The sequence below is a fragment of the Podarcis cretensis genome (assembly GCF_951804945.1).
Source record: "Podarcis cretensis genome assembly, chromosome: 1".
Classification (NCBI taxonomy): Eukaryota; Metazoa; Chordata; class Lepidosauria; order Squamata; family Lacertidae; genus Podarcis; species Podarcis cretensis.
Genome location: NC_137170.1, coordinates 83,672,830 through 83,698,925, shown reverse-complemented (window position 1 = coordinate 83,698,925; position 26,096 = coordinate 83,672,830). Strand labels below are relative to the sequence as shown.

General features: G+C 42.3%; 1 protein-coding gene across 3 annotated transcripts in view; it reads left to right on the top strand.

Moving 5' to 3' along the window:
- The window catches only part of COL18A1 (collagen type XVIII alpha 1 chain), a 155,002-nt gene that overhangs the window by 99,875 nt on the left and 29,031 nt on the right, over positions 1-26,096 (top strand). For all 3 annotated transcript variants that reach the window (XM_079956194.1, XM_079956193.1, XM_079956192.1), the window contains 11 exons: positions 5,874-5,957; positions 7,880-7,957; positions 16,697-16,835; positions 17,891-18,000; positions 19,432-19,458; positions 21,228-21,443; positions 22,843-22,869; positions 23,910-23,972; positions 24,123-24,209; positions 24,873-24,926; positions 25,076-25,234. In XM_079956194.1, coding sequence (XP_079812320.1) covers positions 5,874-5,957; positions 7,880-7,957; positions 16,697-16,835; positions 17,891-18,000; positions 19,432-19,458; positions 21,228-21,443; positions 22,843-22,869; positions 23,910-23,972; positions 24,123-24,209; positions 24,873-24,926; positions 25,076-25,234 — 1,044 coding nt within the window. The remainder of the gene's footprint in view (positions 1-5,873; positions 5,958-7,879; positions 7,958-16,696; positions 16,836-17,890; positions 18,001-19,431; positions 19,459-21,227; positions 21,444-22,842; positions 22,870-23,909; positions 23,973-24,122; positions 24,210-24,872; positions 24,927-25,075; positions 25,235-26,096) is intronic.

Here is a 26,096-nt window from a genome sequence, read left to right as displayed (position 1 = left end):
AAACTTTTATTTTGCACCATCTGCAAAACAGACCGATTAGAACACAACTCGTTACCCTCCCTGTCCCAGGCATCCTGCCTGTGAGCGTAAAATCAGACTCCAGATGGGGAAACATTCCATGTAATAAGTCTAAGGGTAACTTCGTCTTGGGTCAAGAAGAGGATTAGAGTCATCCATGGCCTGCAACAGGGTTTGGATGGAAAATACAAAAATAGGCTTGACCCCTGTGAGTGTACACAGGTTTTTGCGTGTTTTAAAAGATGATGACTAGTTTTACTCTAGAGCTGTGCCAGTGAATGTTTATCCATTTAGAAATCTTTCTGAAGAGGTTGTTTGGAGTACTGTGGATCTGGTGTAAATCAAGACTTTCAAAATATGCGGTTTATTTATCCCCCCACCTCGAGTCTTTGTGCACCTACCTTTCAAAAGCAACAATTCCAACTCTATATAATGTACAAAATTTATCTTTCCCAGTTAAGTGCTACCCAGGTTCCCATACCATCTTTTCTCTTCTGGATGTGTGGAGAATGGAACCCCTTTTAGCTTAGAGGGAGACAAAATCATTTGAGGCAAAAGGGTGGGGTCATCATTCTCTCTCTCTCTCTCTCTCTCTCTCACACACACACACACACACACACAAACAAACACACCAGTGAATCTGCAGCACACAAAGACAGATATTGCCACTTCACTTGGGGTACCTCAGAAGGCATGTGTAGCCTCATTTAAGCACTCTACATTTGGAAAGTTAAGGTTTCTTTAATTCCATAAGAGATGCTTTGAGTCAGCTGCGCTCTTTACTTGGTTCAGGTATGACTGGCACCCTCCATCTGAAGTAGTTTCTACCTGAAATGCCCTCACAGTGTTGGTGTGTTACAGGGTAATATGTTTATGTTGATGCACTGATGCGGTGGGTGATACCATATCACCCAACACTGTTGAAGGGCACAGTCAGTACGACATGGGGTTCATACAAGTTTGTGCAGGATGCCAGTGAGATGCCAGTTAGAATGAGCCTGAGTTCCTTGAGTTTAGACATAGCTTGTTCTATGTTCATAGAAGTTTTTACACCCCCCCCCCCCCAGTGAAGCAGGTAACATGTGAGCCTGTGGCTCATGCAGGCTTGTTGGTAAAGTTAAACCATGGTTTGTCATTATATCTGGATTGAGCCAATGTGAACTGGAATATTCAATGCCATCACTGTGAATTGTGTGTTGACCTACCACAAGTCAACTTCGGATCACAGTTTATGAAGCTAGTTTTCACTGATAGTTAAGTTTCACAATGTTAGTTAAGATTAATTGCAGTTTATGATTTGGATGGAATGTTAAACTATGGTTAACCTAAACTGGAATTGGAAGCTTCCAATCTCATCTTCACCGCCACACTGGAGGATGTGTATGGAGGTGCACATGAGCTTAAGGCTCACTGTGGCTTGTCTTCATGCCACTAAAACATCATTTAGCATTACATGCAGACAGGGCATATATGTTTTGGATTGAACTTTTAGGAAAGAATTTGTTGTGCTTCAGATGTATGCAGTAGTTGTAAAGACTAAATAAATGCTAAGGAAGTGTGGATTATCTTCAGGAATGCAAACAAATAGTAGCATCCTAACAAAGCTAATGGATGAAAGATTGTCGAGAAGATTCTACAGCTTATAAACACATGCAGCATTTTCCTCCTTTAGAGTGGGAAAAATAAGGGAATTAATATTGATCACTCTCTGTTCTTGAGACCAAGGATTTGGCATGGAAAGAAACTTTAAATCCTAGTCAGGAAAACATAACCATACATAGGCTCTGAAATCCAGATGTTTAAAAGAAAAATTGGGAACTTGGACTTCGGTATACATTTTAAAACGCCCTTGGCCTAGTGCTGACTTGAAACAACAGGGTATGTTTCACAAAAAACCCCACCTTTAGCCCCATTCTCCCATGAAATGCACTTTTTTCTTTTTCTTGTTACAAGTTTTTATAGGAGTTGCAAAGCAGGGTGAACATACTTAACCTGCTGAGAAGTGAGGTCAAGAAACATTGCCTTCATTTTGATTTGGCTACATAACATCATCGGAAAGCTTTTATGACATTCCTGCAGAACTGAGTGTGATAACATTGTGCTGTCTATAATATTATGGCGTGTCTGGAATTGCTTCTGGAACAAGCATGTGATGGTTTGTTTGAGGTTGTTTTGTTAGCCACTGCTACATATCAAGGAAAGGACCAGTTTCAGGGAGATTGTGAATAGCATACCAAAAAGGTAATCAAAGGGGCTTGTGAATATTTCCCCCTTGCAAAAGATTATGAGAAACCCAAAGCCGGCCCATGTACTCCATAATAACTGCTGCACCTTGTTTCCGCCAGCTCCTTCCTTGTTCTCTTCACCCTCAAAATGAAGATTGGAATGATGAGCAGTGGGAGGATTTTAGAGTGATCACAATAAATTGTATTCCTGATTTCTTCACAGAAGGCTGTCCTGTCCTTAACTGCTCTCTCTTAAGAATAAGAGCACCTTGTTTGTCTGTTCTCCCCACTTTTGGTCGTGCAGCTACTTGAAGCCTCTGGCCTGTCCTTGCCTGCCTCCTGTTTCTACTCTCTTGCCCCAAGAGCATGAGGTGATGATGTATTGTGTAGTGTATTTACAGTGAGGTGAGGTACGTAAATCCTGCACTTGAACATAAAGGCCTGGCAGTCTCCCAGATGAAGATCTCACTGTGCATAGAAATGTTCGCTTCTACCTGGCAGGAGCATAATACACGTATGGGAAAGGAAGGGAGGGGGCCAGAGTTGTGGCTGTGTCAAATTGGTATCTATCAAAAAGGCAAGGAGAAAGGGTTAGTGGCAGTCTTTAAATGTAAGACTGTTTTAGAATGCTGGTTCTTGTTTCATACATGATCAAGAAAAGGCAGTGCTGCTGTTGGCTCCCCAATGATAAATATGAGCTAAGTGTGAGGAGTGGTTGACTGCCTCCTTCGATTTTGCCCATCTACTGTATTCAACATCAGAATCTATACTATGACTGTTGGACCCACTATTGGTCTCACCCACTCAGTTTGCTGGAGCCTGTCTTTGCATGCGGTGGAAGTCCCAAACTCACCAAGGGTTTGAGACCCCACGGCTACCCTCATGTAGTTTATCCGGCCAGTTGAATCCGCTTCCTGGGTATGGCTGCTATTGCATGCTGACATTTTCTAGGAGCCGCAGGTGAGAACTGGGAGCAGGGTGGGGACCAAAGGTGGACAAACTACCCCAGAAGGATGACATCATGTCCCCCATCAGAGGTGCCACCCCTCCTCTAACACCCCCTAGACCACAGTGGCATCCACTATACCTCAATTTATCCTCCAAATCACACTTTGGATGTTTGTTTGACTCGAGCCATTGCATAAATGGGTCTTCAAAGACTGTTCCTTTCTAAAGGCTTTCTGAGCTGAGATTTGATTTCAGGTTTCCTGAGACCAAATTAAAGCACTACTGTACCACAAAATTGGTACCACCTTGGCTATCCATCATCTAGAGCCATCAAGTCTGGAGAATAGAAAGATTCAGCATTGTAAGTCCTCTGATCCATCACTGGCGAAGAGGCAGTAGTGAACTGGTAGTGGAGATACCTGGAGCTTTTAGCAATATTTCTTTGCAACTATTTTTTTTACCACACATGCCTCATTAAAACCATTACTGCTTGTGAACAGGAAAGAAAGGAACGCGTGTCATTGGTTCTTAGCTGATGTAAGACCGATCAGTCTGCTGTTCACCAAAAGCCTTGGTTTGCTTCAATTCTCAGAAGTTAGGATGGAATCTGCAGATCTGAGCTATTCCTAAATGTTCATAATTTTTGTTGAAAGCAATCTCTATGTAAGCAATTTCAGTAGCCACCAGAGAGGCTGAGGGAAGCAAAGGTGATCTGCTCAAATTAAAGTAGAGAATGTGTGTGGGTGCATGAATTTGTAACAGTTTACTGAAATATGCTTTTGAGTTACTGGACAGGTTGTTTTCCTGCAAATGAGGGAGTTGCTTGGCTTTTGCAAGCATGGAAGATGGCAGGGAGATCACTCCTGTTTGCATGCTCTCTGTGCTATGAAAAAGCTTTTGAGAATCTACTGCAGAATAGCTTTGAAGGGGCAGCTGCACACATAGAACTTTGGGTAAAAACTTTATCTTGTCCTCCTCCGCGGCTTTTGTCAGTGACCCCCATTAAATTGGCTCAGTCGGCAGGCTGGAGCAGGAATGTTCTGTTAGATTTAAGGGGCAGCTTGTTGGCTGATGGTCACACTGTGCTCTCAGCTTCCTTCCAAATTGTAAACTCAGATGGAATGGATCCACTGTAAAGTTTCATCTAACAGATGATCTTTTTTAAATTGTGCCTGGAGAAGAAGTATCCCTCGCCCCACCCCTTGGCTCTGGAGAACTAATATTGCCTAAAAGCCACCCCTTTGTCTGTCTAACAGTCTGATGAATCACAAAATATGAATCACATTATAGGGCTGCATAGGAACAAGTCATCACCTCTTTGCCTGCAGAGCAAAGGTTCAACTCAAGCAAGGAACCAGTGGGCACACTGCAGTGTAATTATTAGTGGTACCCATCAGCCTGATTTGAAGTGTAGCTTTATCTCAAACTCAGTTATGGGCATCAGTTAGGCTACACGTCACATATTTGTGTAAGGGGGAAAGCTAGTGTCTCCCCACATATTTAAAATATTTAGGTTTGCTTTGGATTCTGACAAATGTGAGCTGGGTGAATGGGGGCATCAGCTTCACTGTAACAGTATGTGGTGGGAACAGAAAATGTTCACATTTCTCCTCTAAACATTCCTTTCAGAAGTTTCTTTTCTTTTCTTTTCTTTTCTTTTCTTTTCTTTTCTTTTCTTTTCTTTTCTTTTCTTTTCTTTTCTTTTCTTTTCTTTCTGTAGTAATTCTCAATCTGTCAAAAATGATGGAACAAAGTTGTTAAAACTGCTTTTATAAACTAGACCATAAAGGAATGAAACTGTCTTTTAGTCCATTCTTAACTCCTAAGATCTGCATGTGTGCCCAGGACCTAAGTGGCTAGGATGTTACATGCCCACAGCTGCTCCTGATCGGCATTGCAAAACACGATGCAGCCTTTGGAATGTATCTGAGGCAAGTAAGGCAGGTGTGAACATTGTAGCATTCAGGTATTGGGTTGCCACACTAGACATTACACTCCCCCCCCCCCCGTGTGTGTGTGTGTGTGTGTGTGTGTGTGTGTGTGTGTGACAGACAGACAGACAGACAGACAGACAGACAGACAGAAACTCTGTACCACTCCACATGATACATCTTGCTGCTGGTTTGCTTTTCAGGCTGCAAAGATTCAGGGGGGGGAAAATGATAGTTCATATGAGACTTGTGGGTCCTGGGAATGCTGAATCTGTGTGCTTGACCACCCAAAAACCTTATTAGAAAGAACCATAGATTTTGAAGAGACCAGAAAGAAATATAAAGTCCATCTTTCTGCCACAAGGGACATTGCTTGCCAACCTCCTTTCCCACATGGTTTTTGTTCTCCTGCCTTAAATAATTTACATTGGATGCTAAAGTTTTGATCAGCGTAGGTAGGATATCTCTGGTCTACAATGAGAGATCAATGAACTGTTCGCTTTAATTAGAAGTGATACAACAACCATTGCAGCTTGCGCCAGGGGGACTCTGTGAAATAGAGCCATTGCCATTGGAAATATGAGCAAGCTGCGTCTGTGTTGGAAATGAGTCTTGGCTTATAATCAAGTAGGAAATGTAATCAATCATTAGGGTGCAGGCCTCAGGGTTGTACTCCCCCACAACTGGGAGTGGTGCTCTCTGCTTCATGGAAGCTAAAAAAGTAATGATGCCTGTGTTTCTGGTTTTGTAGGGTGTAATTGCAGAATTGAAAGTGAAAGGAGATCCCCACGCAGCTGATGTCCAGTGTGAGGAAGATGATGATGATTCTGATATGGTAAGTGATTCTGATATGGTAGGTGGCTCAGGATTTGACCATATTAAAGCTGTCGTATATTGGGGTATATTAGTAGACATACTGCTACTAAACCATAATTTAGCACTATGAGAAGATGTGGTTAATCTTAACTATGGTTAGTGGAAACAAGCCAAATTCAAAAACTATTGCTTATGAAACTTTTTGTTTACACAGAAAATAGTTGAGATAAACCACAGTTTAGGATTCACATAACTTGCTAAACTGCAGTTAATTTGAAGTGGAAACTTTCAATCTTCTCCTTGTGGCAGATCAATAATCAGTCTAGATCAGTATTTTCTGCAGGCATACCTCTTTAGCCAGGCTTTTGGGAGGGTGTGGTAAGAGGCTAGCCAGTCTCACCTTGTTTTTATTTTTCATTGTTTTCGTGTGTATGTGTTATGGTTTTATATTTGCTATTTCTTTGTTACCTTTATGACATATACCTTGTCCTGGGATTATGTGATAAAGGGCAGGCTTATAAATTGCACTAAAAAATAAATAAACCCTCTGTTTGGCAGACTCTCTCAATACTGTGGTTTATCTGACACCACAAAGTCAGACCGCATGGTGCCAGATAGGCAGTAGGATTTGTGCAAGCTGCTCTGCATAGTCTATAGAATGCAGAAGTTTAAAGTAACTCCTTAAGAAGGAACTTCTGTTCTGAAATGCACTGAGCTGTAATTATTGGCAATTTTGAGAACTAGATTCTCCCTTTTGCATTCTTTCTGGTACAGTGGTACCTTGGTTTAAGAACAGCTTAGTTTATGAACAACTTGGATTAAGAACGCTGCAAACCCGGAAGTAGATGTTTTGGTTTGTGAACTTTGCCTTGGAAGCAGAACATGTTCCGCTTCCTGTTGAGTGTGTTCCATTTGTAAATTGAGACCCCTGCTGCTATGGGAAAGCACACCTTGGTTTAAGAATGGACTTCCAGAACAGATTAAGTTTGTAAACCAAGGTATCACTGTATATGTGCCTCCCACGTAGTCAAAACAACCCGCCTTCCTTTCATGGAAGGAGAAGGATGAAGTAAATTAAGGAGTTGTTATCCCAGAATAATGTATAGGAATCCCTTACTGTGAAGAGGAACCTCTTGGGACTTGATTCACAAATCCCAGGAAGTCATTGCAAAATCAGAAGACTTGTGTTTTTGAGAGTTTGAGGACCCTTTTGAAAATTTCTACTCTCTTTATTAGACCATAGAAAGTAGTGTGCTCACTGGATTAAACTATTTGGTTTCCAGGTCCTCACTTGTTAGTATTTCCATTGGCCAGTTAAAATATTTCTCATCTTAAAGTCAACAAAGAGCAAGACTGCAGTGGTGTTTGTTTATGCAGTGAATTTCTATGCCACTTTTCTTTAAAACAGAGGCTGCTTACAAGTTTAACAGACTGTATCTGCCACTAATATATTTTATCATAAAACCAAAGCAACTTAGGAAACCATTCAGTTAAATGCCTTGAAAAAACCCATCTTCGTTTGCATCCAGAAGCCCAGAAACATCTGATGTCAATGGGTTCCTGCAGGAGGGTGAGCCATAGGAAGAGAATAGTTAAAAAGCTCTGTCACCCACCTGCCGTTGCTGATTTAACCTGGTTGGCAGGGATAGAAGCCTATAGCAGAGACCCTCCTTGCCCACTTAAGAGAAGAGGTAAGCTTGTAAGAAGAAAAGGGTTCCATAAATGTTGAGAGAAGACACCTCTTCACAATAGCTGAATGTTGCTTGAGGATTAGTTTTCTGCATATGGTGCAGGCACATTGATATATTTTTACACCAAACTTCTGTTGCTATGCTCTAGCCTGGCTATTGCATTTCATAGGGGGTTTTTTTCAGGGAAACAATTGACTATGCTGTATCCTCTGCTTACCTTTATCTTTCATTTAAACAAAAACTTCTTTAGATATCTGGAGATGGTGGAAGTGGAGCTGAAGAAAGGCCGCAGCCGTCGGAAAAGGAAAAGGAAAAGGAAAAGGAAAAGGTGAGTTCTAGTCCATGTTCCTGATGTTCCTCTGCCTTGCCTTAACTTTCCATGCTCAAATGTACTTTCTGAAATCCTTGTGTGAGTTATCCTTGCTGTTAGGGTTGATGCATATGGGACGGCTATTATTATTATTCACTTTTATGCTCTGGTTGTGACAAATGGGTGGTCTCGTTGCACGACACCACTCAAACCCACACCGAGGAAATTGATAATGTTCCGCAAAGTAGTAGCATCCGCTTGTGGTGAGCGAGTCGGATGACTCATTTGCCACAAGTATGGAGCTGCTGGAGGCAGAGAAAGAAAAGTGGTCCTTATGAGCTACTCAATCACTTGTGTCAGTCTTACTACATTTCCAGCAGGGAAATGCAAAAGATGTGTAGTGTAGCAAAGAAGAACCACCTCTAGCCACGACGACAGCAGAAAGTTACCCATTTTGTCTGTCATCTTGTGGTTAGAACCTACGGCTGTGCAGTGTGTGGCATCAGTATATACTGAAGAAGATAAAAAGCAAGGATGTGTGAGATGGCTAAGGTTACCGTCAGAGGCAATATGCCTGTGAACACCAGTTTCCAGGAATTGCAAGTGGGGAGAGTGCCGCTTTGGGGCTTCCCATAGGCATCTAGTTGGCCAATAGGCATCTAGTTGACTTCTTTTGCTCTTCTGTCCGGTCCCATGGTACGTGGCACTTTGCTACCTTTCAGTCTAGTTCATGCAGCAGAAGTCGAGGGGGGGGGAGAGGTTAAAATGATAAGAAAAAACATTATGCTCTGAAAGGTGCAATAGAACTTGAAAAGCAAAGCTGGCAATTTTACTTATTATCATTAACTTGAGAAAGAAAGCTGATATCTTTCTTAATGCCCTGAACCACAGGGTACCTGGCGGCATGTCCTGCTGGAGGGCACGATCCCACAGCAGATGCTATCACGCAGTCTGGCAAGCCAACAAGTCCAAAGATCAGTCAGACTAGGTTCCTGCCTCTGCAGCCGATCTAGGGATCATGGCACCTGCAGGTGAGCCCCTCGCAAGCACAGTCCCGTCCAAGTCAAGGTCCATCAACATGGGCAGTTGAGCAGACACAGCACCTGTTGCCCTTTTATACTCTGCATGCTGATAGCAGCATCTGGGCTTAAAGAGTCACATGACCCTCCCCTGCTCCAGCTGAGGAATCCCACACCTTCTCCCAGACCTAGCGAGTCCCACCTGGCCAGCTAGTGAGCTGGGCTGTGGGTCCTTGCCTGCTTCAGTCTCCAAGATCATCTTTTCCCCCTGCTCCCTATGCCTCGGAGCCTGCTGTGATCATGGAGACGGGGGCCCCTCTGGTGAGGGGTCCTGCTGCTCTGGTTCCTGTGCACTGACCCCCACCTCCTCGCCATCCTCCGTCATGCCGTGAGTACTTCCTACACCAACTTTTCCTTCCCCATCCCCAGCTTGCCCTGACATGTCCCAGTCCTGGCTACACCCCTTGTCAGGATCCTCTTCCTCCTCCCCATCATCCTGCCAGTTCATGATACTTAGGGTCCATCCACACTTCTGTTTGTCCTGTGATTTCTAGTATTTTGTATCAATCTATTAGCATGGGTCCAAGAGAGGTGTTTTGCTTTTGTTTTTTGTCCCTCCACTTTCCCTGGGAAAACCCACTATTTACTACTTCATTGGAATAGGCATCAATCCACAGAAAATGCTATTCTAAACCTGGGAATTGTGTTGGGGCGGTCTGCTTCCACTTCCTTTCCTTCTTTCTGGCCCTGCCCCGTAAGATATTTTTTCCAGTTGCCTCTCTAGCTTTGAGCAGCACACTTCTGGTTTTCTCTGCATGCCTAATTTTTTATTTTACTTTTCCTTGTTTAGTGCTCATATAGAATTGTGATCAAATGATATATGTGCAAAACGTGTTCATGTTCCGCTTGTTTGTTTTGATTGGTTGTGATGGTTCCAAAAACAGCTTTATTTTCTGTCTTTAATAATATGTATTAGAAGGGTCCTTGCTCCTTTTGTGGATGCCAAATGATTGCCTGATTATCTGGCTTTCTGATTCTCATGTTCTCTGATTTTCTGACTCTGACATAGGTGGGTGGATCTGAAGGTGGAAAAAACATGAAAAGCAAACCATTGATTTCAGGAATAATGAATGGGAAAACATGGGGTTTCAGGGGTCTCTCCCCAAGTAAAATCTTAGGCAAAAATCACAAGTGGGAATACCCAGCCCCAGACCAATTTGAAAACAGGGCAAAGAGGTGTAGACTTTAGGAAAAGTGTGGCTGGGTGACAACCGAATTGGTTTTTGTATTTGCTACATTTGCTTATTGAATGTCAAAGACACACACCATAGCAATCCAGCTTCAGAAGTTTAAAATGTGTTTTTTGTGTGTGAGAACTCCCTTAAACATCTGGCTTACTCCCCTTAGGAAGTGTATATTTGGGAAAGAAAGCCAGCACAATGACAGGGACCCCCTTCCTCCTTCAGCTAACCTTGTGCTGAGTTAGCAGAAACCCGAAGTGGGGCTGAATTTCTAATTGCCTCTAAAGCACAACTGTACTGCTGTAAGGAGAAAATACATAAGAGCTACAAGGAACCTTGAACACCTGGTAAATAAGTGTTGCTTTTCCTTTGAGCAGTGAAGGGTGAGATTCTTTATGTAGTATTAAGTTGAAGAGGTCAGGGTGGTGATAAATGGAAAACTAGGGAAGATCAGCACATGCCAACCAAACTTTTTCTGGCGCATATGCGCACCTCTTACTGTCCCACATGTTCTGCTCATGCAAGTAACTTCATGCTCTATCTTCTTGCCTTAACACAAGGGTCATTTCAACAAGGAAAGGGATCTCTACCCAGTGTGTTATTTCATTTATAAGATAATGATCTATGTACTGTGTAATTAGAACATTTGTAATGTTCTAATTTGATTTCCTCCTGCTGCTTTGCATTTTACTTAACAACAGCAGTATGCTGAGCATTTTATGGAAAAGAAAAGTGATGTAGCTCCTGTCCAGAGAAGTTAGAATCTGCAAGGGATGGGGGGCAAAGCAGGGATAGGAAGGGGCCAGGGTTTGGGACCTTACTATTATTTGTTAGCATTAATAATGGGAATGTAACAAATAAAAATAAAATATAACAACAACAACAACAACAATTTGTTATTATTAATGCACTGCCCATCTGAGGAGAGTTGGGTGGCAGTGGAGGAAAAGATAAAATGGGATCAGAGTGACACTCCCTCTTTCTGTGACTTCTGTTTGTTTAAATTTGTTTTAATACTGAATTTTAAATGGCTGTAAAGCTGCCCTGAGACCTTATTTCTGCTTGCCTGATGGATCATTCCTCCCCACTTCATACTGTTCTAGAGCTCCTCTCAATTTTCCCCTGAGCCAGTTTGGGGGCATGGGGGTACACAGAGGGGAGAACCCCCATTGTACTAGTGCAAGTCCTTGGACGTACCATATTTTTTGCTCTATAAGATGCACGCAACCTAGTTTTTAGAGGAGGAAAACAAGAAAAAAAATATTCTGAATCAAATGTTGTTGAAGAGGCTTTGCACAGCTATCCCTGAAGCCAGAACAAGAGGGATTGCTGCGCAGTCTGCATTCACTCCATAAGACACACACACACATTTCCCCTTACTTTTTAGGAGGGAAAAGGTGTGTCTTATAGAACGAAAAATACGGTAACTTGTTAGTTAAATCCAGCCCTTTTTGAGTTTTATTTTCTACTACAAAATGAATGAGACTGTTGTTGTCTTCTGGATAGTTTCTGGAAGTTCCTGGATCCCTGCATTTACTTCTGCATAAAGAAGGGCTAGTCTCAGAAGGCACAGAGTAGGGAGGAAGTGTGCATACCAAGCTTTAATAAGTGATAACCAATGTCCAGAATCTTGTTTGAAAGCAAACGGGTTGCCAGTTTTGAAAAGTGATCAGTGTCACTGACTTCTCTAAATTCAGCTAAATTTTAAGTTCGGCCACAATGCCGGTGATGGCATTTTTACTGGCAACAACTTCTGAAGAGTCTTCAAGTACTCTCCATGTGCAGCACATTGCAATAACAATTAGCAATTGCCAGGACATGAACAAAGCTGGCAAGTTTCTCAACAAAGAGAGCTGCAAGTTGGTGTTATCACTGTGTATATAGTGTACATATGGTATGCCCACACGCTTGTTTGTTTTTCTATACACTAAAGCCACAGCTTCGAGCATTGTACATTTCAGTTACCCGAAGGAAGATTTCAAGAGTCTAGAGATGATCTGCTAGTTATCCTCTTTCCACCAGATGTGCGGTGCAGCCTGGAAACTTGCCCCTTTGTGCTAATCCAAATAATGTGTCCAAGCTTAGACATCTGTATGATTGAGGATATGAGGTTTTTCCAGGGCAATAATGTTTTGAGGCAGCTGGTCAAGCTGGACTCCTCATTTCCTACTAATGGAGGATCGTTGCTGTTGGGTTTTTGGCAACCTCCAAGCATTTGGCTAGGCACAGCATACCAGGCATGCTGCTGACTACTTTCAGTGGTGCGTCACATAATCCTAGACTCTGCTAACTTTCTACTTCTTCGGATTTCCTCTTTGTCTCGCCCACACCTGATTACCCACACCATGGTTAATGCCGTTCCCCCACCCCCCGCCCCAGAGCTAGTCCAGTAATAATGTGTATGTGAGCAAATTGTTGGGTGTTTGCTCCTGGCACACCAATGCGACGTTTTGGATGATGAAATACAGGCAAATGTGGAAACATGGGCAAATTAAGTGCAGTCCAATAGCCTTTTCCATCAGACCCGCAAACCTTGCCTTTCTGGACCGATGACGAGTATCTGTGTTTTTTCTCTCTGCAAAAAAATGTGATGTGAGCAAAAAATATTTTCACTTGGAAGAAAATTGCTCTTCCTGAACCTCATATGTTTGGTCACAATAACAACAAAGCATCTTTACTGCATCTTTTATAAAAAATAATTACAATGATTTTTCTTCCTTCTCTGTAGCAACAAGCTTCATTGCTTTGTAGCAAGACTGCACAAACCCCTTGATCCTTAATCAGTGTATCTTCTGCATCACTAACACTTTAAAATAATTTACCGAACAGTTGCATGGCTTAGAATCCAGAGGTCCTGAGCTCTGCCCTGGTCCATCAGTCATAGCTCTACAGTGCCAAAGCCATTCCAAGCTGAGGCAGGGAGCGGCAGGTGAGGCAAAATGAGATTGTTCCCATTTGAGTCAATGGAAAGGGAATTACTTATGCCAGGCTCTGTCCTGACTTTGATTTCTGGCTTTCTGTCTGGATCCTTGGACTGAGACAGGTTAGTCAGGATCTGGTGTAGCTGTGCCCCTCACCTACGACCTCATTTTGGGAGGATCCATGGTAGGAATTCTGCTGATGGGCAGCTACAGCTTTCTGTGACACTTGCTACCATTTTGGCAGCAGTGTTTTTTGGTAAGAGGCAGCAATTTCCCGCTTCTGGTGGCATTGGGAGCTCTTCTGCATCGTCCTAAGATCCTATAGCTGGGAAACGCATGAGTGTAGCATTATACTTTCCCCATTCAGTTTTAAAGCTTGCATTATTGACACAGATGGCATTTAATGTCTAGTTCCTGCTGCTTTGTCCCCCCGCCCCCATTCATGTTGCTATGTAGCACATTTTGCACATTAATTTTCTTCTGCAAAATAAGTCCATGCTTGACATCAACTCCAGGGATTGAGGTCTTTTTGAAATACCCTTTATGTCTAATTTGTTGAGTCTGTATTCTGTTCACGCATCAAACATGGGGATGTTTTACAGCTCTCTGTGAGATCCCTAATGTTTTCCTCCCAGATGGTAGCCTCTGCAGTAGCATACTGTTTCTTGCCACACATTGACAACACATGCTTTGAATTTGCCACTCTTCCTTGTTAACCCAAGTATCTTACTAAAGGTGGGTAACAGCGTCCCCAGAACTGTAGTGTCACTTCCTTGTTCATGCAGCTCTTTGTAAAAAGATACATTTTAAAATCACCACTAGTATATCCACAGGGTAGCTGATGGTGGTGTTTGGAGCCTATTCGTTTCTCAGCTGCTTTGTGTGTTTTCCTGCAAAAATTAGATAACTTGAGAATTTTCCTTCCCTTCCTTTTCGCATGGGATTACCATTAATCTCTGCCTGGCTTTGAGATAAGAGCCATCCTCCCAGCCAGAACTAATGCAAGATCAAGTTGCAAAAACAACCACTTCATTGCAGAGAATGGCCTTCCCAAGGTTTATTTTTTCAAAGTATATTTTTACACTTTGTGAAGCCAGCCTGGATTCTGCTCAGCATATAGAATCCTGGACCAACATGACTGAAGTGTTAAATCAATAAACACAAGGGCTTAAGTCAGGGATAATATTCTTTCATGTGCGTCTTTAATTTTTCTGGAATAAATGCAGCCATGCACCTGTCACTCAATCAACACTCATGATAACGGTATTTTAAAATTGATTCTATACATTGCAGATTAGTCCTTGGAAGCCACTGTGCTTGGATCAGTTCTGAACAAACTTAATAATGAATGGAAATGTAAGGCAGGAGACTCACGAGCACAACAGCCAGTTTGCCCAGAATGTGCTCTTATTTAGCAATGAGCTTAGCAACTCTGTCCTTAGAATTTTCTGTGAGTTTGGCCCCAAATGTTGCAGGACCCAGAATTCACTGTTCTAGCAGAGTGTTGCTTAATGCCTCCTGTATTCAACCTGTGTTTAAGGATGCCTATTTGTTGGTAGTTCTTGTGGATGTTAGCCAGCTACAACCTGTACTCATGACATAATGTCATTAAAAGGGATCTCTGGAACAGGGATGTTTAGAACTTGCAGTACTGAAAGCCATGTCACAGAAATGTTCAGTAGCTTTTATGTGAAGACTCATCATCATATATTGCGTTGAAGGAAGAGTTAATGTATGCATGCACATGTGTGCACAAACATGCGCAAGGGGTGCTTTTTATTTTACTCACATTTTAACTATTTATTTATCCACATAAAGAGCTGCTGATATTTATCCAAAGAAGAGCTGCTGATATTCCTGAGGGTAGAGAGTATAAAATGGTAGAGGAAAAGGACCCCTGACAGTTAAGTCCAGTCACATACGACTCTGGGGTTGCAGTGCTCATCTCGCTTTACAGGCTGAGGAAGCTGGTGTTTGTCCGCAGACAGTTTTTCTGGGTCGTGTGGCCAGCATGACTAAGTGGCTTCTGGCAAAACCAGAGCAGCTCATGGAAATGCCATTTACCTTCCTGCCGGGGCTGTACCTATTTATCTACTTGCACTTTGACGTGCTTTCAAACTGTTAGGTTGGTAGGAGCTGCGACTGAACAATGGGAGTTCACCCCGTTGTGGGGATTCAAACCGCCGACCTTCTGATCAGCAAGCCCAAGAGGCTCAGTGGTTTAGACCACAGTGCCACTCATGTCCCATGGTAGAGAGTATATCTTTCAATAAAAACAATTATGCACAAGGAACTGTGGTTTAGCCATCAGAGCTACACTTCCCAGCACCTTAACAAATCACAGTAACCAGGGTTGGACATCTGTGCTACACTGGCTTCCTTTACAAAGGTCACTTTGTAACAAATTGCAGTAGCCCTGTGAGGTGCAAGAGAGTGACTGGTCCAAAATCACCCAAATGAGCTCCGTAGCCGAGCAGCATTAGGATTTTGAACCTGTAACACTCTTAAGCATCACGTCTACAGGGAACAATTCTAGTTTCTATCCAATGATGTAAACTAGGACAAAAGATGCTAGACACATGACTGGCTCCAAGAGATTTTCTGACTGTCTTCACTTTTTTCATGCATTTGTATGTGGAACATCTGTGCCACCCACTGGCCAGAGGTGTAATAGCAGGCGATCTGTTCTCTGTTTTCTAGGCAAATACTGTATGTACAGTTTCTGGGAATTCTGAAACCTTTGTGGGGTGGGCGGGCGGAAGAAGTATGTGTGCAGTGAATATTTGAATTAGATCAAACTTGCATTTACAAACTTCATAACAACACTGAACTTTTCAAAACTGTACTGTCTTTTGTTTTAAGGCTACTTTCCTCCCATCTCTGGAGGAAGCCTCATTCAGTTCAGTAGGACTTGCTTTTGAGTAAACATGCATAGGATCAGACTGCAAATATAGTAACTGCAGATAAAACCAGCTGTCCTGAAAGTAAATTTATTTGCTTATTTTATTTCTTTTCAATTCCATCCCAGTAAACCATGATGAATGTCTGTGAAATATCTCTATCTCCTGATTTCAAACTTCCATTTTGAGCTTAATCAAACTCAGAAAATGAAAGCTTTGCATGAATCAAACCGACTTTGTGTGTGTGTGCGTGTGTGTGTGTGTGTGTGTATTTTGAAACATTCAGTAGTTTTGCAGCTGATAGAGAAGACCCGGGAATCTGAGTAAGGCTGTATTGTCCCAAAGTATTGCTTCAACTTTGCTGAAACAGTTTGTCTGCCAGTTGGACTGGTTTTTCTGAAGATGTTTTGTATTCTGCAACACTTGGAAGTATTTTCCCATCAGCAGTTTTGTGTGTGTTTCCCTCAAAAATTAGATAACAAGAGTTTTCCTTTTATTCTTTTTCTCAAGCAGTTCAAATTTTCCTTGTTATTTTGAGGTGAAGTATTTACAGCGCAGGATCAACAGTGCAAGAGCTCCCTGTTATTAGGCTTGCAGGAGCAAAGAGTTCATTTGCCTTAGGTTGCCTAGGACAGAGCAAGTGATTGTTTACTTCAGTCCTGTTCCCTTGGCCCAGGTATCACTCTCAAGTCTGCCAGAACCACCACCTGTCACTTCTCCCCCAATTGCCAAAAAGCCCACCCAGCCAGAAGAGAAACTCCACCTGCAAACTGAATTAACCAAACTAGAAGAGGGGCCCCCATTGTCTTCAGGAGGTAAGCCTAGCTTTTCTAAGGTTGGGAACAGTCCCTTAAAAAAAATCATTACAGTTCTGACTATTCAAAAGAAAAACCTTGAATGTCACACATTCCTCATGTTAAGCTTTGGGCAGGGGAAAAACGTTTGTGGTGCTTGCTCAGAACAAGTAGAAATGTAGGCCTCGGGAGTTAGGGTGAACCAGATGTAGCTTTTTTAAATGCAAAAGCAGGACTGATTTTGAAAGCATCCTTACTGATCACAACCGAAACATACCTTTCTTCTCTAGCAGTGGGCACTGATAAACAAACCACTTTCATGTTAATGGAACTGGCTATGGATGACACGGATTGCCTGGCACCTGTAAGGTCACAACTTCACACCTGTGGAACAGTTCTGCAATACACACACACACACACACACACACACACACACACACACACACACACACATACTTCAATGCCCCTTGAAACATGGGCTGGGGCATGTTTGTCAACTGAATCAGCATTCAGTTCATTGGTATGCAAGCATGCAATTTCAGTTGAGCAGCTATGAGGAAACAGGTTTTGAACTACAGCAGAGAGAATGCCAATGAAGCCTCTTTTTATGCCACATCTATCACCCCTAGTATGAAAGACATGCTGTACTCAAAGCATGCACTGAATATGTCTACCATTAATATGTCTGCCCATGATTTTTCAGACTGGGGCTTTGGAAGGTCAGGTCTTGTGATTAAAGTTGAGAGGGTATAGAAAGGCACCAATAGTTGTTTGTTTATTTGATTATTTTAGTTAATTTAATGAAGAGGACACTTTTATAAATGTCATTCATGTCAGTAGGTAATAATACTACTAAAAACAAACAACCCCTTTTACCAGAAGAACTCTTGACATGACCATTAGAATTATAAAGAAGAAAAAGGCCTTTCTTTATAAATCCACTAATGTCTGAAAGTGTTTTCATGTTGAATCTGAATGCCAAGCGTCTTGATTTTCATTCTTTCATTTTTGCAGAAATGCAGAATTACCTTCACAACAGATAATTACACATGCTTATCTTTATATTTCCATCATAGTTGGAGTCAAAGGAGAAAAAGGAGACCCTGGTGAAAAAGGTGAACGTGGCACAAAAGGGGACTCTGGAGTTGGTGGAGTTCTGCCGACAAATGGTGCTAAAGGTGAAAAGGTAATGTGATTACGTGTGGATCTCCTTTCCTGTTTTCATCATCCAAAAGGGACAAAGTTTTTATTTTTATTTTTAGGAATAGAGTCTCACCATCACCCTCTTTCACATCACTTACTCCCTGCCTTGAGCTTTGCCTCCTCTCGGATGCCTTCATTGTTGCAGAAGTCACTGTGATTGGAGTTTCTGAGCATCTTGTTGGGCTGGGATGAGCAGCATTTTGCTCTTTCAGAATGAAGTGGGGGCGAAATGTGATTATTATTTTTTTGCATGTGCAGTGAAGTGACTCTTCACCAAATCTGGTCGGTTTGTAAACAAATTTGAGAAGGTCTGCTGTAATTCTCATCCTGCCGTGTTTCTCCCTGAGTTGTGGATGGTGGAGGGGAGAGTAACACCAACTTTTAGAACAAAAGCCTTCAGGAAGGAACTCAAGGAGTCCTGGTACTGCCATGAAGATCGGAGATAATCAAAATTATGATACCTGCTCATATTCTGCTGCTGCCAATATGGGAAATCATTTCCCACCACCAGCACTTTTCTGCTCTCTCTTTCATCTTTCGGTCATGTTCATGCTCAAGACATAAATATGGAACAGTAGCTGTGCAGAGGACAGTTTTCTTAGTGTTAATTGCTTGTCCAGTGGAAAGACACAAAGCCTACTTTAGCTTTCTTCAACCTGGTGCACTCCAGAAGTTTTGGACTACAACTCCCATCAGCCCCAGCCAGTACAGCTGCACCGCTTGGGGCTGATGGAACTGTAGCCTGAAATATTTGGAGGACACCAGTCTGGGGAAAATCTAGCCTATCTGATTGTAGAGTGTGGTAAGAGGTGAATATTGAAGTGTATGAACCAGGAAGAAGGAGGCTTCTTACGCTCATCACACACTAATGCTCCCGCTTTTTGAAAGAGATGCTGCTTGCAACCCTGTACTGTGAACTTTCCTTTTTTATATAATAATAATAACAACAACAACAACAACAACAACAACAACAACAACAACAACAACAACTTTATTATTTGTACCCCGTCCATCTGGCTGGGTTTCCCCAGCCACTTTGGGCGGCTTCCATAGAAACCAAAAAACACTAAAATATCACACATTAAAAACTTCCCTGAACAGGGCTGCCTTAAGATGTCTTCTGAATATCAGGTAGTTGTTTATCGCTTTGACATCTGATGGGAGGGCGTTCCACAGGGTAGGCCTTTAGGTCTTGTAGAAAACTTAACTTATGGGACGTGAGGTGTGGGTTGTTTGTTCATGAAAAACATATCAATTAATTCATCCATTGTCAAAGAAATGACCCATGAACTAATTTCCTTTGCCACAAAAGGAAGTTGGATTTGACCACGGGTGTTTGTTTCCTAAAACAGAGAATTCAACCTCATTTTGCTATGTTTTGCTATACTGAAAAGCCTTGTGTTTGTTTTTGCAGGGAGAAAAAGGAGAGCTCGGTGTTAAGGTGAGCCAAGCTGCTGCATTGTTTGCTTTTAAAAGTGGTTTCATGTGATGATAATTTATTTAGGTGGATTCCACCTATCCTATACACTAATAGGGAACTCATGCTCAGAGTGGGGATTATTATATAGCCAAAACAGCACCATAGAAGGGTGAATCTCCAAAGTAGCCCATTGGGAGCTGAATGTGCTTAGTAGCCATGGGGCTCTAGCTGTGTGTGAGAGAACTGACAACAAGGGGGAGAGGAGGAATGGAATGGAGTGACCTGAAGAGGGCATGGCTGGCTGAAACCCTGAGCAGAAGCATTCATCACTGCAACACTTGGTTGCAGGTCCCACTTGGATTTTTAAATGTAAATTAGAAGTTCATCCATATAGAAATATAGGCAGCTATGCCTTGCACAGTCAGAGCACTGATCCATCTAGCTTGGTATTGTCTATATGGATTGGCAGTGGCTCTCTAGGGGTTCAGACAGGCATGCCAGAGATTGAAACGGATGCTAGCTGTAACAGAACAACATCCTTCCAGTAATGCGTCCCTAAGATTTATGTAAAATAGTGAATATCCCTAAGATTTTACTGGTTATTACTCCAGACCAAATATTTTACTGAATATAACTTTTTAATGTTTTATTATGTTTTTTATATATGTTGGAAGCTGCCCAGAGTGGCAACCCAGTCAGATGGATGGGGTACAAATAAAATCATCATCATCACCATCATCTGGTCTCTTAACATTCAGTGGCGCCAAATGAGCAATTGCCCAGATAGTGCCTTGGGGTCTGAGTGGTGGTTTCTGATGCAGTAACAGAGAACTGGAGCCAGGATGCTGATGCACAGCCTTATTCTAGAACATGGTGTGCAACCAACACACCTTTGTGAGAGTTCCTTGGCTTCTTGCAAGATACCAAGGAATGGAGATGGAACTGCAGCTCACCCTGTCACTCACATCCGGCGCCCCTTTAAGGAGCTGTGCTGCAGCTGTTTTGTTCACTTGCCACCCAAGGTGGTGGTTGGACAGGATGGTGAAGCAGCATCTGGACCGGCCCCATGTGGGCAGAAAGGGTGTGACCCTGGGCACTTGGCAGTAATTAATATCAGACTTCCTGTTCATCTTTCCTTGAAAATGATATGTGTTGCTTTTTTCTGTTGGTGTGCATAACTGTATGTGCTATGGCTATCTGTATTTGCAGTATGGCAATCGTGTGCCATGGGAGGATATTTCCTTGCTCCAAATATACCTCCTTATCTACAGCACTGCTGGTGTTGAGCTTGCCAGTAGCAATTATTTTGAAGAGGATAGGGATTTGTGGCTGGAATAAAGGAAGGCAAAGAAAAAATGCACATGGATACCAGCCGAGAAATACTTTTAAGAGAGGAAAGCAGGAAGGCCTTGGTAGTAAAGGGGGTCACATCTGCCAGATGCCCACTTCTATATTCTCATGAGGGAATTGTTAAGTTGTGTGGGTGAACATATCAGACGACACAGCGATTCTTCAAACAGCTCTTGTTTATTCACAGGCCAGAACAGAACTGAACTGAAGGGTTCAGCTAGCCTGCTTATAAGAGCTCCAGTACAACGTAACTGTAACAACATTCTGTAACTATCCAATCACTGAACGTCACTTTCGATCCCTTATTTGCATATGTGGACCTGAACTATTTACACTACAGTATCCCCCTGCTGGCCCAGGGTGAGAACTTCAGTACATGACAGGAATAGTATCTGATTGCTTTCATTTTCCATCTCTCCCTCTCCCTCAACCATGTCTAGGGAAATGCCGGCTTCGGATATCCAGGCGCAAAAGGACAGAAAGGGGAGCCTGGTGACCAAGGGTCTCCTGGCCCTGCTGGGCCCCCAGGCCCTCCTGGGACCATTGTGCAGCGCCCTGACGGTTCTGTGGTGGAGCAGGTTGCTGGGCCTCCAGGACCCCAGGGGCCACCAGGGCTTCCTGGGAAAGATGGCTTGCCTGGAAAGGACGGAGAGCCTGTAAGTAAACTCTTTTTAAAGGTAATGTCTGGTTTCAAGTGCAGGGTTTGTGTTAAGGAGGAAAAGGGGTTCTTCAGCTATGCAAACCACTTGCAGTCTTTGAATCCTTGCTGTTAAAATAACGGCCCAGTCAACACGTCACAGTAAACCATAGTTTATTGGTAGTTAAACTACCAGTTAATGGTTTACCAGACAGATGGCACCTTCCTTGCTCTTTCTGTAATATGAGCAGAAGCAACAAACCACAATTCCTGTCCTAGTGTCATGTTCAGATTAGGATTGTAACTTGTTTCACTCAAACAAATAATGATTGGTAAGCCAAGAACAAACCTTGACTTCATGGGCTGGAGCAAAACAAGCCACAATCCCCAGCGGAGATGTATCACAAAAACAGGGACTGTGATTTGTTGCTCTTGTTCATGTAAGGGGAGGAGTGAAGCAGGAACCAACTGCATTTCATAGTAAACATAGTAAACTTTGATTTACTGTGATCTGTGAAAGCAGCAAGTGCCTAAACTGCTGGTGTAAGGCCAACTTATAAAACACCTCTAGAGCTGCAGGTGAGATCCCCTGTATCAGACTCCCAGATCGTATTTTTTAAATGGAGATTTCAAAATGTAAGTAATTCTCATCTATGTAGTCCCTACTAGTAATGAAATTAGCCATAAGTCTTTCACACATTATTGAGTTTGTTTTCTGCATAATGTTCTCTTTAGGGAAATTTTCTCCTGCTTTTTTGATTGTATACTCTGCTCCTCCTGTATGTGGTTGTGTGATCATTGCCTTCCATGGTTAGTTTCCTTTAAAAAATGTCTTTTTACTACCTTATCAGAGCCGCCTCAAATAATTCCTTCCTCATTCCCAACCATATTACAATGGCTCACTTTGCCCATTGTTTGCTTCCTTCTTCAGCAACCTTTCTCTTTCAACAAGCGCTTTAAGTGGAAATTTTCATAGCCTGCAGTCTGCTTTGTACTGTAAACTATTTTTTAACCGTTTCTATATACAGAATTATTTTTAAATGTTTGAATTGTTTTTAATTGCTTTTACACTTCCTTCTTTCATGGTTCTAAATCTTTTATTTGTTTTATAGTTGTATATTTTCTTACTGTAACCTGCCCTGGGACCTTCTGGTGAAGGGCAAGTGTATGTGTATATTTTTAAAACCATTTGAAAGTTCTGACAAGAGGGATTTTTCCTATGGAGTTTCATGGAGTGTTTATGGCTTTAGGCTTGCCTTTCCCAGCAGCTGTCTCAACCCAATTGCTTTGTAAGTGCTGAAAAGGTACCAAGAAAAATAGGCCCGGGACTTAGGGCAGCTTGAAATGATAGCTGCTGAATTACAACTTTGTAGAAAATGTCTGGCATTTGCTAACCTCCTATGTTTTATTCTTACTAGGGAGATCCTGGTGAGGATGGTAAACCAGTAAGTTCTGCTCTTTTGTCCCTCAACTTTTCAAGATAAATTCCTCAACTGGTATAGTTATAGGGAAATAGATTTAACTTTAGTGCTTTCCATAAAAAAGTAGTTTCTTTCTTCTCTTGCCTATTTTAGGAGTATAGAAAATAATTACAGTTCTTGGAGTTTCCCTTTCCTGAACTTTGAAATCCCTGTTTGGGGTTTTTAATTTTTTAGTGGAGACAAAGTGCTGTGTAACAGTAACAGTAAACATAACAGTAAACAACCTGATCATAGTTTAAAAATAATAATAAAAAATAAAAATGAAAATGAAACAAAAATATTTTTTTAAAATAAAAATGTTTTAAATGTATTAATATTTTATAGAAATACTTTATTGCATCACTTTCAAGCATGTCTGTGTCTGGTATTTTGTCACAAATGTTTGTTTATGAGATGTCAAAATAGTTAGAACATTGTAAACTAAGCCCCCAGCATGCATGGTGTGTGCACTGCTTCTTAACAGGAACTTGGTTTTATCATCTGTCATGGTTGCTTAGCTGAGATTCCGGCATTGCAGGGGGTTGGACTAGATGACCCTCAGGGTCCCTTCCAACTCTGCAATTCTATAATCTATTCTATAATCTATAATCTTAAACAGATTTTCTTAATGTAGAGCCCGGGTGGCAGGTGCTGTTCATCAGAAGGCACTTCATCTTGGAGTGACTTTCAGCTGCCTTGCACAGTGGTCTGGTTTGCATGTCACTCTAAACCAAATTGGGAAGGAGCTTGCAGCTGTGTTCTTCCTACACAGACCTATCTGCAGCTGTGATGTGCTGAGTTAGCCAAATGCATCATTTGAACTTGGGCTTGTGGTTTTCTATAGATTAATCATGAGCTTGTAACCAAGAAGAAAACCTTGTGTGGTGTGTGAACTGAGGTATGATGTGCAACTGTGTGTGTGTGTGTGTGTGTGTGTGTGTTTATAAACATGTTTTAGATGCTTCTCTGTGGCTCTTCTGGGATCACCCAGACGCCATCACTTCCCTGACTTATTTCCTTTGCAGGGTGATGTTGGCCCTCAAGGATTCCCTGGGACGCCGGGAGAGCCTGGCCAGAAAGGTGAAAAGGTATGAGCTTCCGTCACATGGGCATATTCTGGTATCATTGAACTCTCAAGTTCAGCAGCCATCGGTGTTTTCTGAGCAGATTTCATTTGTGGCTGCTTTGTGAAAGTGTGGCCAATGCTCCCAGCTCTGTCATTTCCTCTCTTCACCTAGGGTGATGCAGGCATCGGTCCAAGAGGTTCTCCTGGGCCACCAGGACCACCTGGGCAACCAGGATTCAGTTCAAAACTGGACAAGTTGGTGAGTCCCAGATACCCACAATAACTGCATGGGAAGAAGCTGTTCTCCTTGTCACTGCCCCCTCTGGTTGAAGCTGTCTGGTGTAGTTGTTTGCTTTCCTCTGAAGCCACATTTCACCCTTCTCTCTCTCTCCCTCTCTCTTCCTTTATTTAAATATTTATAAACCACTCTTCCATTTAAAAAAATAACAAGTCTGTGTGTGGCATAATTTTTTTATTGTATGCATTAAGTTTCTTAGCATGTTTTTTTAAACATCCAGTAAAAATCATTTTATTTACCCAGACCTTTTAAGAGTTTATTTTTATTCTGTATTTGTTGCTGTATTTATGGTCTGTTTTGCTCTTAAATATCGCACTGCTTTTACCAGTGTTACGTTTTATTGTAAGAAGTGCTGTAGGCTGAACAATTGAATAATAAATGAAAAAGTAAATACTAGACAATTGGAGAGAGAGAGAGAGAGAGAGAGAGAGTACTTTTCTTTCTCAATTATTAGAACACCCTTCACAATGTCTTGAGTCTGACTCTCTCATTCGGGATAATCTTAACTCCTTATACTGTTAAACCCACAGCAAGGAATCCAGAGTTAGGCCTGAGTCATGCAATTCTTTACCCCTGTAGCATTTCTCATTGGTGTGCTTATAGAACAGTGTTCTTTTCTTCCAGACATTTATCGATATGGAAGGCTCTGGTTTTGGAGGGGATTTGGAAACCTTACGTGTAAGTACCAAAAACAGGTGCTACCTTCAGAAGGATTTCTTCTGGGGAGGTGGTGTATGGCATGCACCTCAGAAGTCAACTTGCACCACAAATGCTCTCTTTTATTATATGCTCACACCTGATTTTGAATCCTATTTGTTGTGTTTCAGGGCCCCAGAGGACAACCCGGGCCCCCAGGACCACCTGGTGTGCCTGGCTTGCCAGGACAACCTGGAAGAATTGGGACAGATGGCAGTGACCTCCCAGGGCCCCCTGGCCTCCCTGGAGTGCCAGGTCGAGATGGCAGCCCAGGACCTCCAGGGCCTCCTGTAAGTTAAAGAAGATGCGGGGAAGGAATAATTGAGGATGGTAAAATGCAAGTCTGTCTCCAGAAACTGCCCCAGCTCCCAGTATTATGGGCCTTTGGCTTTGGTTGTCAACTCTTCCACTGCAGAGGCATGGATAGGGGTGGGAGCCTTTGCCTGCTGCTTTGTTTGCTCCTGTGGGGTTGCTGGAGTTAGTCCACCAAGTAAAAGCTTGCCAGGTGTTACCAAACCCTTAAAGTTATTGCGCGTTATAGGCTCCCTGTATTGTGTTAGCAGCATTTTCATTGGAGTTGACCTGAAACATGGTCTTGATTAATTAGATGCATATAAGAAACTTACGCTTCTGTTCTGCTACTTTGGGTATAGGGCACAAATAGTCCTATATATAAAAGAAAAAAAAGAAGTATCTGAAGAAGTGTGCATGCACACAAAAGCTCATACCTAGAACTAACTTAGTTGGTCTTTAAGGTGCTACTGGAAGGAATTTTTTTTCTTTTATTTTGTTTTGACTATGGCAGACCAACACGGCTACCTACCTGTAACTAGTCCTATATATGTGTGAGCATCACCCAAAGCTAAAACAGTATCCCAAATATAAGCATGAGCTATAATAATGTGAATATTTCACAATCTTGTAGCCAAGAGGTGCAAGTATGACAGTCTAAACTAGTAGCTTGTGGAACACAGGGCAACCTACTTTTCCTTTGGTGTGTGTGTGTGTGTGATAATCTGTCCCAAGTTGCTTCTCTGCACAGTTCCAAACAATGGAGCTTCTTTTATGAATAAACACACACCCAGAGCATCACAGGGAGAAAAGTGCTTTGTGGACACACCTTGGAGTGAAGAAACAGCGAGCAAGGGAAAG